The sequence below is a fragment of the Balaenoptera ricei genome, chromosome 2 (genome assembly GCF_028023285.1).
Source record: "Balaenoptera ricei isolate mBalRic1 chromosome 2, mBalRic1.hap2, whole genome shotgun sequence".
Lineage (NCBI taxonomy): Eukaryota > Metazoa > Chordata > Mammalia > Artiodactyla > Balaenopteridae > Balaenoptera > Balaenoptera ricei.
In genome coordinates, this window is record NC_082640.1 from 51,852,646 (window position 1) to 51,868,137 (window position 15,492).

At 50.1% G+C, this 15,492-nt stretch overlaps 1 protein-coding gene across 1 annotated transcript in view; it reads left to right on the plus strand.

Annotated features, from left to right (window-relative positions):
- The first annotated feature begins 201 nt into the window (after window positions 1-201).
- The window catches only part of ALDH1A3 (aldehyde dehydrogenase 1 family member A3), a 35,463-nt gene continuing 20,172 nt past the window's right edge, over window positions 202-15,492 (plus strand). Inside the window, exons 1-6 of the mRNA XM_059912619.1 lie at window positions 202-500; window positions 5,537-5,641; window positions 8,136-8,276; window positions 12,737-12,866; window positions 13,194-13,255; window positions 15,354-15,482. Of these exons, the coding sequence (XP_059768602.1) occupies window positions 402-500; window positions 5,537-5,641; window positions 8,136-8,276; window positions 12,737-12,866; window positions 13,194-13,255; window positions 15,354-15,482 (666 nt within the window). The 5' untranslated portion in view covers window positions 202-401. The remainder of the gene's footprint in view (window positions 501-5,536; window positions 5,642-8,135; window positions 8,277-12,736; window positions 12,867-13,193; window positions 13,256-15,353; window positions 15,483-15,492) is intronic.

Genomic DNA, 15,492 nt, shown 5'->3' on the forward strand with positions numbered 1-15,492 from the left:
CGGGCGGACTCGCCAGCCAGCGCTGCGGCCCCGCGCCCCCGATTCCTGCCCCGGCCCGCTGCCCGAGCCCTGGGACTTCCGGGGCCCGGCGGCGTTTCGGGAGCTCCTCCAAGGGCAGCCTCCGGGGCGGGGAGCGCGCGGCGCGGTGGCCGGGCGGGGGGTGGCCGGGTTCCCGCAGGGGCGGCGGGCGGGGTGGGGTGAGGCGGGCCGGCCCCCTCCCCTCCCGCCCGCCCTCCCTTCCTCCCGTCCTGCAGCCAATTAGACAGCCCCCTCGGGCGGGAGGCGTGGGGCGCTCCATAAAGCGGCGCGGAGCTGTCACCCCGCGAGTAGGCTGCGCACCGCCCAGGCCGGAGCAGGCGCCGAAGACTCGGGCGCTTCGGACCCGGGAGCGTGGAGGAGCCATGGCCACCACCAACGGGGCCGTGGAGAACGGGCAGCCGGACAGGAAGTCACCCGCCCTGCCGCGCCCCGTCCGCAACCTGGAGGTCAAGTTCACCAAGGTGAGACGGGCCCGCGTCCCACCCGACGGCCGCCTGGCTCCGCGCTGGGCTGCCCGGCCACGGTGGCGGGGACCAGTGGTCAGCAGGCCGGGAGCCCCGCTGCTCCGCTCCGAGAGTGCGGGGAGCTGGGGCGGCGCGCCCTCAGCTGAGTTCGCCTGGCGCTCCTGTGACTCGAGCCTCTCCGCTCAGCCGGGTCCTCCTGAAGCAGCCTTCAGCACTGGGCATCCCGGGCGGGCGTCCACCGCGCACCCCAAAAGGGACTCCAAGATCCGCACCCCCAGACGGGCTCTCGGGCGCGAAAACCGGGCGAGGGAGGCTCTGCGGCGGCCGCGCGGTGCCAGGCTGAAGCCCGGTGCGGCCCCGACGTGCCCCTGCAGGGCCCGCTTTGAAGGCGAGCGGTGGTGCGCCGTGACTTGGGCGCGGTGGTCTTCCCGCAGACCCTGCGGCGTAGTTTCCGGGGCTGAGGGGGTCGGGCTTCGAGAAGGTCAGAGGGTGCCTGAAAACACCAAGAGCCGACTTGAGAGGTCAGGCTGCCTCGGAAGTGTCCGGAAACGTCAGCGGGAGCAAGCGGAGAGAAGTCGGGCACCTCCTGTGCTTAGCTCTTACCAGCTTACCAGTAGAACGAGGGCTAGTAGGAAGGTGCTCACTGATGAGACTGTCCCGGAGCCCAGAGACCTTGGTCTTGGCAGATCATGGTGTCAGATCTGGGCCTGGGAAACCGCGGGTGGCAGGGCCCCATCGCGCCGCGGAGTCCCGAGGCTCGCTGTCCTTTTTGCGCTGTGGACTAGGAGGCTGGAGCACTGGCAAAGCGGTGAGAACACCTGCCTAGGGCAGAAAGGAAGATGGCGAGGCCTGGAGCCCGGGCTGAGCAGGGCTGGGAGATCCGTTGCCAGCGGGGAGCGTGTCCCCTCCGGTAGGAAGACGCCCCGAGGCTGTTTGGAGGCCGTTGGGCTGGCGCTGGGGGCACCTCAGGGGTGCAGGCCAAGAGCCACGGTTGGCTCCACTTTCCCCAAGTTTGTCTCCTTTATTTTTGCATCTTATCCATTGCCCCCAACTCCAGCTGACACAGCACTTAGAAAATTCCTCCATCAGTTTTACTTTCACAAGTAGCAATTATGTCTCAAATAGTTTTTAATCAAGCAGAGAAAGTTGTAGGCCACTATGTGCGGCCTTCAGATTTTGATCTCTTGGCGCTTATTGTCGGCTGGACCTCTGATCACATGACATTAAAATTAACTGTTTCCAGAGGGCTCTGTAATCAACAGAGGCACTTCGATGGACATTATTTTTAATGTAGTTTCCTAAGTAGTCTCAGCTTCAGAGTGCAAATTCCAACTCATATTCTGGGAACAGTGAAAATAGTACCTAAATTTTTTTAGCCCCTAACACTCGTGGTGGTCACCTTTTGTTGGTAGTAGCATTTTGTTTTATTTTTATTTTATTGGATTTTAAAAAACAGTATAGAAACCGGAAATTACATATATTATTTTCCTATTCCTTTTTACCTTTTTTTAGTGCTATCAGAGCAATGGAGCCACATATGGAAAGTTACCTTTTTGTGTGCAATTCTTTCTGTCCCTTCACAAGTGTAAATGCAGCCCTTAGGTAGAGAGGTGCATTGTAGCACATTCACAGAGTGACTGGTGTTTGTTGTCCTGCTGGGTGCCCCCTCTTCTTAGTGGAACAGAATCGGGTTGTGACTAAGGCTGAGGGAAGGGCATGAGGTGGAGGGGGCTGGAGAGCCAGGATCCTTAGTGGCTCCTAGGCAATGATGACTGCGGCAGCCTGACAGTAGGCTGCTGTACCCTCCTTTCCTCTGGAGGGCAAAACCTCTGCCTCTCTGTCCTTGCTCCAGGCCCACCTCCACAGAGGCCTCCTCCTAGCAGTTGTGGGGTTGGGGCAGCCTGTGTGGTTGTGACTGAGGGTGGGGAGCCCAGGCAAGCAATGCTTAGGGAGCCCCTGGCTGCAGAGGCAGCCCACAGGGCTGAGGAAAGAAGCGGGAGAAACAGAACTACTGTATCGAGGCCCCCGAGGCCTCCGAGGCCCCCTGACTGTGGAGTGTGTGAGCAGTAACGGTCTGTTATTTTTCAAACCTGACTCATGGTGCTTCTTGTTAATGGAGGACAAGCTGGAAATGGTGGGTCTGAGCCCCAGCCTTGGGGGACCATTTCCCAGGGTAAGTCCAGTCTCCAGAAGGACGAAGTTCCTTTGTTCTCATGTTTTAACACTGGGTTCTGCTCTGTGATTTTGGTGAGGGGGGTCCCCCCCAAAACCCCCACATAGGTCTCAGAGGGTAGCAGCCCCTTTCACTTCATAGGGCCCCTTCCTTTCCTTCCAGTAGCAGAAATTCTTTTTTAAGATTTTCTGGCTCATTAAAACACTGGTTTTTATGATCTCTTTTATGAAAAATAAAATTCACTCAAATTTCCTTTTCTGAAAATATATTCCTTTTGAGTATAGCTGAGGTCCAATGGAAGTTTCTATAAGTGGCGTCAGCAGAACTCACTTGTGTAACCACCACCTTAGCCTCTTCTGGGGCACCCATATCTTGACAATAGCTGTGGTTTTCCAGCTCAGTCTGGATAGTATACCACTCCATTCCTTCAAAATGTGAATCCCATCCACTCAATGTAACATAATTTTATTCCTCTATAAGTTTTGTTTCATACCAATTCACAAGTCAAGGGGAACAGTTTTTTTCTAGACCCATTTTCCTGTTTGGGGGTTCAAAACAATACAACCAGCATAATTGGTAGGCCACACTTACCCCTTCCTCATTTGTGTTTTTGTTTTCTTTTATTGGAGAGAAAAAGCAACAGTAGAAACCACTTACAAAATTACTTACTAATGTAGTATAAAGAAAAAATTTTTGCTAAATTAGAAACATTGTGATGGGAAAATATGAGTAGAGTTGAGCAGTCTGAATTTTTTTTAAGTTGCTGGTTAGAAAGGACTATGGATCAATGTCATGAACGACCAAGTAATTTTTTTTTTTTGGAGGAGCATGCTTGGAGATGAAGTATAACAGACATCTGATCATTGCAATCTGTTTTTATCCCCTTATTTATATTCTCTTCTACCACCTTCTCATTTTCCCTCCTCCTTGGAATTGATACCAGGAAGGTCCTAGAATCAGCAGTTTTCACTGACAGTCTCTATTATCTAACCCACGAAATTTCATCTTCCGACAAATGGGCCTCTCTTCCTGGCTGCACTTTCCTCCCCACGCTAACTTAACTCCTCTTCTCTACTTATTAATTTCTCACTGTTACCGAGTGACTGCTTGCTGAATGGCAAAAGTGAACTCTTGGATTTGGTTTCAGCTGGAAGAATAAACCTGTAATTGTAGCCTGGCCTTTTCCGCATGCTTCCCTGGGGGCCTGGCCTCACGTTGAAGGCGCTGAGCTTCCAGAAGTCAGATGGGCACATCTCACGGTCGAGGGTCGCTCTCAGCTCTGGACCCCACACAGGGAGGCAGGGGCCCTCTGCCCACCTGCCCAGCCAGAGCTGGCCTTCTGTGCATTGTCCCCACCGCACTCAAATTTCCCTGCTTTCCAGGGAGAGTTATCAAAACAGTGCACCAGCGGCTTCCCAGAGCGGGCTTCCTTCCCTGCGAGCTTAGGATTTTTTACAGGACAGCCCAGGACAGAGAACATAGTCAGATTGCACACTGGATGAGTTGGCTCCCCTCTCATCCATCCTCACTGGGGAGTCAAGTATTCCAAATGAATGAAATTCATAGTCATTGAAATTAATCCTTGTAGTGATGCAATTCTCTCTTTAAATGACTCAAAGATATGCATAGAGAGATAGAGATAGAATAAATGCGTATAGAGATGTGCATATAAACATATGCATATAGATATAGAGATGGAATCTGATGAGCTAGTTCTGTACTTAGAAATTATTGATGGCATTTTACTTGATGGAAATGCTTCTAAAGCATATCAGTCATGTTTGTGACTGGGGTCTCTCTGATGCCACGATGGGCTCTGATGACAAAGTTGTCCCAAGCTGGTACAGCAGGAGATTGCCTGTCCTCTCACTGGGTAGCCAGGGCCTCCATTCTGTCAAAACATGTTTTATGTATTATCTGTCACCTCTGTTCCTAGTTCTTTCCCAAAAGCTGTCTCTTTTAATGCTTTTTTAAGGCAGTTAGAACTTAGGGTAAACTAAGAGTAAATAGTACACACATTTCAGTGCATGGACTTGTGGATTCTTTTTAGTTTGCTCATGATGTCTTTTTCTTTTTAATGTCTCTATTCTCGGCTGTGTTCTAGATAACTGAGTCTCTGAACTAAGTGATTTTTGTGAGTTAATTCTTTGGTTCTGGATATAAGCCGTTATTTGCTACATATGTTAATATAACCAGAACATTTCCTAACACGGATATTTATCTTTGTATTCCAATACTGGCTTTTATTAAGCCCAACATGAAAATAGACATTTTAAAGAGAATGGGGGAGGGGGCTGATGTGCATTAATGAGGGCTAAAGGGTTATAGTAAGATTCTTTTGTATAATGCCAGTTCCTTGGTGATCTAGCTGGGGGTTGCAGCAGGAAGGAGGGAGAAGGTAGTGCTCACTGCTGACATACTCTTCAGGGACAGGTGGATTGCTTGGCACCATATATATATATATGCATATGTAATCTTCCCCCGAACTTGCTGAGTGTGTAAAATTTAACTTATACCGTTTATGTAACTATCTAACCCTGCTATTTCTCTGTGAATCCATCTTCTTGTTTAAAAAAAAAAGAGAGAGAACATTTTAGAAAAAAATTCTAAATTAGTTTTATTGTGACAAAAATGTAGTTCTCTGAAAATGTATTAAAAGTCAGGAGACTTGGATTCTAATTCTGAGTGTGCTCCTGGTTGGGCATGTGGCTCCATCCCCCTTCCAGGTCCTATCTATAAAAAAGGCAGACAGGTAGGTTGGAGGGACGGAAGGAAAAGACGTTACCTAAGGTCCTCAGTATGTTGGAATTATATGATTTTGATTTAAGCCTAATGCATTACAACTTCCTTTCCTGGTTAGATATTCATCAACAATGAATGGAACGAATCCAAGAGTGGAAAAAAGTTTGCCACATATAACCCTTCAACTCTAGAGAAAATATGTGAAGTGGAAGAAGGAGATAAGGTGGGTGACCCCCCTCCAGTAATTCAATTACAGATCACTAGAGGAAAAGGAAACGCTTCAGCTGAGTTATACGGCAGAACTGGCCCACACTGAGGTTGCACCTAAGCGAGCTGCTTCTCAGACACTTGGCCCAGAATGGGATCAATTAGGGACGATGTGCTGCAGAGTCACTCTCCTTTGATAGATGTTTCTCCATCTATGAGGATGACCTCAGCTATCCTTATCACGTGGCTAAAGGAAAGGTTTTTATCAACTGTTTGATACTGGTAGCATTAAATAATCTTTCCAGAAAGTATTTCCGGCTGGTGTGTTTCACCAAATGCGGCATTCTGGCAGGAGACACTTTAAAAAAAAAAAAAAGACTTGAAGGAAAACGACTTGCTAAGTCATGCAGAGGTAATAATGTCATGCAACTGCCAGATTTCTTTTCTACCAGAAACTTAAATTATCTTGTAAAGCTATAGTCTATAACCCTATTTGATAGTGCAGGGTATATTTTATAAGCTATATTATATGTATACATTATATATTATATATATATAAAGCTAAGGGACTCCTGGATGTGTCCTTGATACATTTCGAACCATAGAGTATCTTTTGAATATGTATCATTGGGGGAAAGGTTGAAGGTACAGCTTTTGTAAGGAGCGAAGGGAAACGTAACCCTCTCCTCAACCACTAGAGTACTCATCTGATGTTCTTAAGTGTGTAGGTAATGTTGAATGTGAACAGGGTGAATGACACATGTGTAAAATAGGCTTGAATTTGATCCTACTAGTGATGGTTTTGTGATAGGTATGCAATGCACAGTGTTTCCACCTATACATACCCTCCCATGTGCAGCGCCCCATGCTAAGCTCTGTTTACAAAGATACTAGCACTGAGGAGCTCGTGTGAAGATGTGAGGGTGTAGGGGTGGAGCATGATGCTGAGCAGGACTCCCAGGTGCAGTATACAGGTATCAGGGAGGAGAGTAAGATCCCTGCCCCCAGCTCTGGCTTGTCCCATGGTCTGAGTGACTGTTCCAAGCACCAGAAGACAGAGGCTGGCCTGTTCCTGCAGCTGGAGAGGTCCTGGCCTCCACCCCAGAGCCTGGGACAAGGAATTCAAACTCCTAATATCTCCCTTGCCAAAGCTTCTGCTCACCTCCAAACCCACTTTGGAGACACAGAATCTTGGTGGAGTGTCCCTCTTGACTGGTGCCAGGTGTCCACTGCTGGCTGTACCTCCCTAAGGAAGAGAGGTTCAGAGGGTCCTGGGGGGTGAGCCCCTGCCCATCAGCAACCAGAGCCTCAAACCCCATTTTCCTGAACATAAGAATGGGTGTCAGGGAATTCCCTGGCTGTCCAGTGGTTAGGACTACGTGCTTCCACTGCAGGGGGCACAGGTTTGATTCCTGGTTGGGGAACTAAGATCCTGCATGCCTCGTGGCACGGCCAAAAAAATAACAATAAATAAAAATTAGAAAAGAATGGGTGGGGCTTCCCTGGTGGCGCAGTGGTTGAGAATCTGCCTGCCAATGCAGGGGATGCGGGTTCAAGCCCTGGTCTGGGAAGATCCCACATGCCGCGGAGCAACTCGGCCCGTGAGCCACAATTACTGAGCCTGCGTGTCTGGAGCCTGTGCTTGGCAATGAGAGGCCCGCGCACCGCGATGAAGAGTGGCCCCCGCACCGCTATGAAGAGTGGCCCCCGCTTGCCACAACTAGAGAAAGCCCTCGCACAGAAACGAAGACCCAACACAGCCATACATACATACATACATACATACATTAAAAAAAAAGAATGTAAGCAGACAAGAATAGCATTAAAAAAAAAAAAAAAAAAAAAGAAAAGAATGGGTGTCATTACTCTAAACAGCTATCATTCTTTCCCAGTAAAGAAGTTTTGATTGTAATTCTTCTATCAGTGCATAAATGATCCAGTTCTTTTTCTATAAAATCATCACAGTTCTGCTCCCAGGGGGTAGGTGAGGTGAGGCTAAAGGGAGAAAAAGTCCCTGATCCTCCCCATCCAGGGACTTTTTCAGTGTGGTCAGTTCTGAGATCCAGAGGAGGACTCGTACCCCCGTTCTTGCTATTGGACTGCAGTCCTCAGCTGGAGTAAAATGCCAAGACAGACATTTCCCACCTAACTGGTGAGCTGTGGGAGTGTGTTTGTATCCAAACTGAGGTAGCAAGTAGATGATCTTTTCCTACTTTGGTCACCAAGAAAAATAATAAAGGTCAGTGGTTTTATGACTATTTTAAAAGCTTTGTATAATCAGAAGGAAAGTTAATCCTTGGCCATTGTAGAAAACTTGAAAGACTTAAGATATAAAGAAGAAAAAAACCACTTGAAAGCCCCCAGCCATTAAAGTGATTGGAAACCTTGCTGTTGCTCTGAGCTGCCTGCTGCCCCTCCTTCCTCTACAGCGGGCGGAGACTCTGCTGTTCTCCGACAGCTGAGCCCTCAGCGAAAGGTGACACACTCTCTCTATTGTTTCGGCCGTGCAGCTCGACGTAGACAAGGCCGTGGAGGCTGCACAAGCCGCCTTCCAGAGGGGCTCGCCGTGGCGCCGGCTGGATGCCCTGAGCCGCGGCCAGCTGCTGCACCAACTGGCGGATCTCGTGGAGAGGGACCGCGCCGTCCTGGCCGTGAGTACATGCACACAGGGGAGGCGTGGGGCCAGCCGGCCTCCCTGAGGGCCCACCCCCCTCAGAGTGTGGGAGAAAGGACCTAGGGTGCTGTTTTGTGTGGCGGTGGGACTGCTTGGTCCTTTGAGGTGTGGCTTTCCGGCCATAGGCAGGCGTCTATGCTACTGGACGCATACTTTTTGTTTTGAAGTCGGACTTTTGTCCCCTGCAGCTCATCTTCTTGGCCTGGAGGAAGTTCAGCTCCATTAGTGGTTCCCAGACTTGAGACGTTCACAGACAGCTAGGCTGGGCTGGGCTGTATCCTGGTCCCACCTGCACAGTTATGAACTTAACTTGTTTTCTTACATGAACTCCCTTTTAAAGTGAAATTTAACCTCATCCTAAGTGACAGTATCCATTAAATTACAGGTTTAATGTGCTGGTGTATTTTTTCTAATACTTATTAAAATAAATGCTACCACTTAACATAGAAAAAGTGTCCCCATATAGCTTAAAAATCACCCCTATTTCACCCCTGAAATGGGCAGTGGTGAGTGTGTGTGGAGTGATGGTGAGGGCAGGATAACCTAGTTATAGGAAACCTCAGAGTATGAAAGACCTAGGTTCAAACCCCAGCTCTGCCACTTACTAGCTGTGTGACTTTGGACAAGTTGCTTAACCTCCCTGAGCATATGTTTCTTCACGAATAATGATATCTGAGTGTTGTGAGAACGATCCATTTAAAATCCTTAGCAGTCCCTGTCATGCAGTAAGCACTAAATAGATGATAGCTATTATTAATAATGCTATCTGAAGACTCAGGTTCTAACCTCAGCTACGTGTTCTCCTGGCCAGCAAATTTCTAGCACCTTAGTTCCTCAGCTGCAAGATGGGGATCTTTATTCATCCCACTGCATGAGGTTGGCCTGCTCTCATGAGATGGGCTATGAAGACATTTAGGAGTTGTAAGTACAGAATTTAACGAGATCCTCAGACCTTCTTTTGGTCTTGCAGTGGGTGTTTGATCAGAGGAAATCTTGGGGCCCCCTTGTGCCTTGAGGTCCTTTGCAGCCTGCACACGCAGCCCTCATATGGCTCAGACTCCTGTGTAAAATTTGCCCCAGACCTGGAGGCCCAATTGGTAGGGGAGGAAATCTCCTTTTTGGTCTCTGATTTGGAAAAATGGTTCTTTCCTTTCTTGATCTGATGCCAGGAATGAGTAGTCAAGTGGACACCTGCGTGGAGGTCAGTGCCAGCTAGGACTCTGAAATTGCTCTTGACCCTGAGTGTGTGTCTTGGGGTGGAGGGTGGAGAAACTCTACATTTCGGGTGCTCCTTTGGGGTGCGTTGCCCTGAGGGTGCATCCACACAGAGAGAACTGCACCTTCCTTCCGCCCTCCCCAGCTGGCCAGCCCGAACCCGGGTGAGAAGAGCTCCCTCCCAGGGTCAGTGTCTCTCTCCGCAGAGCCTCTGGTTTCTTCCTGCAATGAAAGCCAGTCTCAACTCTCAAGCTGCCAAACTGGCTTCTTCAAAAACATTTCTGTTTTCACCCAGCATGAGCTCATCGGTCTGCAATGTCCGTGAGGACTAATAGCAGGCGGGAGAGGATGTGCCTGGGCACCCTCCCCACCCTGTCCTCAAGTGTCAGTATCATCTTGGGGAGCAGTGGCTGCAAGGCCACCTTTACCTTCAGTCCTCCTGGCTGTCCTGGAAAGACTGGTGTTAAAGCACACAGAGCAAGTCCCCTCTGCCATCTGACCTCGCTGCCCGCAAGAAATAAGATCCAGTTCTTCGCCACATTGTGAAAGGGACAAGAGAATGACTGGCAAATACAGTTTTGAAAACCCAGACCACATCACGGGAAAGCATGTCCTTGATGGGGTTTTCCTGCATTCTCCCGCACAAAGTGCCGCTTTCCGTCATGTTCTCTTGCCAGCTTGGTGGCTTTGACAGAGCTGGGCAATTACTTTGTGTTCAGTGTTTGGAGACCATGTGGCAGATCCAGCAGCCCCAGCTCTCTCTCTCCCTCACTAAGCACCTGGACCCAGACTCTGGCACTTCGGGCGCTCATCTTGGTAGCCTCGAAATAGGGGCTGTCCCTGTTTGCTCTCTCCTCAAACAGAGCCCCACTTCTGAGCCCCTCATTTAAGCCTTGGCGCTGGGGCGTCTGAGGCATGTCCCACAGCACTTTTCCTTCATTCTTTAGTATCTGAGGGTTACCATGTGTTAATTTTTCAAAAGGCATATTTTTCTCCTAAAATGTTAAAAGAAATAAACTTAGAAGCAGCTGTGGTTCCCACATGGTCCAGACACAATAATTGTGTAAAAGTCCCAATGAGTAGCTAACACTTGATCTCTCAGATTCAGGCCTGTGTACTCACCTGCGAATCTTTTTTGATTTTTATTTTTTTAAAGAACTTCCTTTCTAAACCTGTTGTGACCCAGTTTTGCTTGGACAGATTCCATAACACCAACCTGGCAAATTCCTGTTGTCATTCCAGTAAGCAAACGTGACTAAGTTAATAATAAAAAACAGTCAATGCTTGTTGAATGCTCCTCATGTACCAGGCTTATTGTGGGCACTTGACCTGTAGTATTTATTATCCTATTTGGAGAACGCTGAGGCCCAGAGAGTTTAGGTAACCTGTCCTAGTTTATCCAACCAGAGAGAGTAAGCCAGGGCTGGATGTGGGCAGTGGCTCCAGGCCTCGCACGTCCCCACAAAGCTCTGTCCCAGTCTCCTGCCTTTCTCTCCCATCCCAGAAAAGGGCCAAGAGTAAACTCCCCATTCCACTGACAGACGTGCGGATGCTGTATGGAGCAGCTGGGCCCTGGAGAATTTTGGCATTATTTGCAATTGTTGGGTTTCCCCGGGAAAATGCAAGTTCCAACTTGGAATGTAAATCAATAGGAGCCAAAGGTACAGTGTACTGGCTGTCACGTTGGCCTGACTTGGTCCCTGAGCAGCATCTACCAGGGGTGAGACACACCCCAGACCCAGACTAGCCCTGTCATCTCTAGCAACACACAGCCCTGTCTCCTCGCTGTCCCCAGCTGAGGATTGTGGAGCACCTGTCTGGCCCTAAAAGGGAAAATGATGACAATAGTCAGAGCTGTTATTATCATCATTTGAACAGTGGATGTGGCTGTTACTATGGGTAGGCAGTGCTGTTAGTGCTTTATGTATAGGACTCCTCTAACCTGCACGCTAGTCCTATGAGGTAGGTGCCATTACTGTTATTGTTGTTGTTTTGCAGATGAGGAAACTGAGGTAGGGAGAGATTCAGGGACTTGCCAAGGCCACTTAGCTAGGAAAGTGGTTGCCTCCTGTTCAGAGAATTCTTGGGTTCATTCCTGAAGCAAAGATAGAGTAGCCCAGCCATTCATGCGGCCATCCTACATCCTTTGCAGATGCAAATGTCCAGGGGCAGTGGCCTAAAAAGCAGTCACTGCCCTTACTGAAAGTCAGATGCCCCAAATTCAGTGCCAGCCATGCCGCCTACCCTCTGGATAACACAGATGAGTTCCTGGGCTCTGTTAGCCCCTGTGTCTGCACCTTGAAGTGGGAGCAGAGCCATCCATCTCGGAAATGAGGCATATGCGAGTGCACACGGAGGGGCCTCTCTTCCTTTGTAAATCATTCTCTCAGCCCAGTGACTCTAAAATGAGAATCCTGCCCTGGGCTATGTGTCAGGGTGGCCACTTCCTGCAGCCATGGATGACGGGAGGTTTCAGTGCTGGGCTCAACTGGGGCCGCTTGTCTGAGGGACAAAGGGGTTCTCTTCAGCCTGGCTGGAAACAGAAAAGAATCCCTGCCATTGAGTGACTGTGCGCTCGCCTGAGGAGTCACCCCTCACCACCAAAGGCCAGTCTGCTCCCTTCCCACCGCGCAGCGCATCCGGCTGGCAGCCCAGTGCGGGAGGAGCTCGGAGTGCGTCTTTGTGCTGGTGGCACGACCCCTCTGGGCCCCGTCACTCTTTCCACAGCTGTGCTGGTCAGCAGGGCCAAGAAGAAGGAACCTGCGTCCCCCTTTCTCTTTTGTTAGAGGAGCTGGTCCCTCCCCAGCCACCCCCTCAAGTCCTTGAACCTTCTGAGAGCTCCCCGGAGCGCACAAACCCATGTGTCCAGGTCCCACTGCTGGGGCAACAGCACTCCAGACAGATGACAGAAGACCAACGCTGAGGTGTATTCCTTCCCAGCAAGGCTCCAAACCAGCCTTGTACCCACTGTCCTTCGTGGGGAACCGTGCCTGTGCTCTGGCCAACCCTCCAGGCTGAGGTGTTTTGTAAGAAAAGCAGTCCTTGACAGCCTGGGACAGGTCTTATTTTAAATGAGGCATCTTGCTTTCTGATGAGTCCCATGGCTGTGAGGTACTGAGAACAACGTTCTAGGACTCTGCTCTGTCTCCCTGCCCTGTCTTTAACAACCTGACAGTTAAAAGGAAAACTGTGTCTTAAAAATATGTTGTCTTACTATTGCAGACCCTGGAAACGATGGACACAGGGAAGCCGTTCCTTCACGCCTTTTTCATCGACCTGGAGGGCTGTATCAAAACCCTTCGATACTTTGCAGGGTGGGCAGACAAAATACAGGGCAGGACCATCCCCACAGGTGAGCCAACTCAGGACTCTCAGCCTCGTCCGGGGTCTCTTAGGGGTTCTGTCTTCTCACTCCTCTAGCTAGCCTCTTCAGAGCAGCCCCGGGTCTTTTCCCCAGAGCATCCTTCCCACACCCAAAAAGGAAATGGCACTATGTCAGTCCTTCCTCTAAGGAATTTTACTTTTGAAATTGAGTTAAAAATCGCTTCATTGTGGAACAGATAAGACTTAGAGCTGACACTTGGTGGGCTTCTGGGTTTCTTTCTTGTCTTTTTACTCCTTAAGATCCTTAACCTAGTTTCATGCGAGCACGTTCTTCTCTGTTTAATCTCTTTTCCAGATGACAACGTTGTGTGTTTCACCAGGCACGAGCCCATAGGTGTGTGTGGGGCCATCACTCCTGTAAGTATGGCAACTTCTCTAGATAGATCTGTATAGATCCCACCCCATTCCCCTGTGGCCTTTGGAACCAATTTCTAGTGGGTTTTGATTCGATTGCACTCGTATTAATTGAGCATTTGCTCTGTGGCATGGAGCTTGGTGCTTGAGGGTCATCAAGATGGATCAGACCCCATGCCTGCTCTCAAGGGGCTGATTCCAGGAGTGCAACAGAAGACACATGGATTCAAACCAAAGGGGTCAGGGATGGCCAGCTCCTCTCGGGCAGTGGTCTCTCAGCTGGGCCTTGAGGATAAGAAAGAGTTGTTCAACAGGAAAAAGGGGTTTCTGAGCAGTAGGAATGGCCTGAGTGAGGGTGTGGAAGTGTCTGGACTACTTGGAGGGCAGTAGCAAGATAGCTGGTGAGATCAGAGCTTAGGTGGGGACAAACTGAGGAAGAGGAGGAGCAGCCAGCAGGTGGTGCTGGCTCAGCATCCAGTATGCCTTGCTTCCCAGGGCCCAGGACTTTATTCACTGGGCCGTGGAGAGTCTGGCAGGTGCTGGGGATGCTATGATGCTGCCATCTATTGGAGGAAACACCAGGCCACTGCACCAGCTTGGGAGGCAGGCGGCAGTGTGAAGAGGGTTGGAGAAGGGCTCTGCAGGGGCCAGGCAGACGTGTCCTTCAGCAACCAGTTTTGAGAGCCGGGAAATGGTCAGGCCAAATGTGCTCTTGCCCATCAAGTTGGGAGGGATCACCTAAAGATGGGTGTAGATTGAGAAAAGAAGAGGGCCTGGGGCCAATCCCACAGACCACCAGGGAATCCCATGGAGAAGTCTGAGCAGCCAGGGTCAGGGGCCTCCCAGGGACGTAATACATTTCCAGAAAGAGACTGTAGTCAATGGGGTCATCTCCTACATAGGAATTCAAAAAGACAGAAACACAGCTGTTAGATGTGCTCCCCAAGAGAGGCATCGGGGGAGTTGGGGCTAATGGAAAGGGAGCTGGGCACGTGGGGATGGCCCTTCCAAAAGCTGCAGTGAGAGAGAAGGGAGCTGCTACAAGAGGCAGAGGCCAGGAGAAGGTGCAGATTTGCTTGTAGGTGAGGAGAACTGGCATTTATATGCTAAGGAGTGGGGATCCAGAAGAAGAGGGGACCCCGATCACTACTGGGGGAACCCTAAGACAATACCTGCTGTCATTAGCCAACCACACAGGCCCCTGGGAAATGGGATGTTATCTTTGTTGTCTAGTGGTAGGAATTCCAGACAGAGCTGGGGGAAGAAATCCAGCTAGCCATTGGTCAGCCCTGCAGGGGGGACATCATTGGAGTATAAGGAGCCAAATGGACTGTTTGGGGGGTCGGAGGTGAGGCACGGCTAGAATCAAGCTAACTGCGCTCTTGGAGATGCTCGGTTTCATCTCGTCTCATCAAAGATGATACTTAGGCAGCAGTGTAGTGGAGGAAACAAGCCTGGCCGTGAATCCTGGCCTTCGTCTGAGGCACAGTTCCTCTGTGCCTCAGTTCCCTCTTCTGTCAACAGGAGCGGTAATATGACTGCCCCACGCAGGTGTGTGGGGATCAAATGAGTTCAGATTTTGGAACCGCACTTGGCAGACAGTGGACGCTCAGTGGGCGAGAGTGCTTGTCAGGCCTGATGTCACAGCAATTTCGATATCCCTGCCTCTGGGGTGAAAGGATGACAAGAAAGCATTTCCCAAGGTGTATTTCACCAAACACCCATTCGGTGGGGGTTAGTATGTGTTCTGTAAGGAGAGAAAGAGATCCTGTGGCATTTGCGTTTAGGAGAGGCAGGGCTTGTTTCTATGGGACTTTTCGGAGATGTTAACATGCTGATGGCATTGTAAACCTCCAAGAGGAGAAGGTAGTACACCTATAGCAGAATCCTCTTTGCAATGACCACCTATTAGCGTCTCCCAGAATGCAGTTTAGGAGGCGCCAGGCAGGAATGCAGTTCTGATCATCGCATACTCCTACGTTACCTCCTATACCCCAAATCTAAACCATGTAAAGCAAGTGCTCCATGGAGGCATCGCAGGGCCTCCAGGACAGCGTAGTAGTGGATCTGGGCCCCCCAACCACTCTGTGTTCTGCTGCAGTGGAACTTCCCTCTGCTGATGCTGGTGTGGAAGCTGGCACCCGCTCTCTGCTGTGGGAACACTGTGGTCGTGAAGCCAGCGGAGCAGACTCCCCTCACCGCCCTCTATCTCGGCTCTTTGATCAAAGAGGTAAGACATC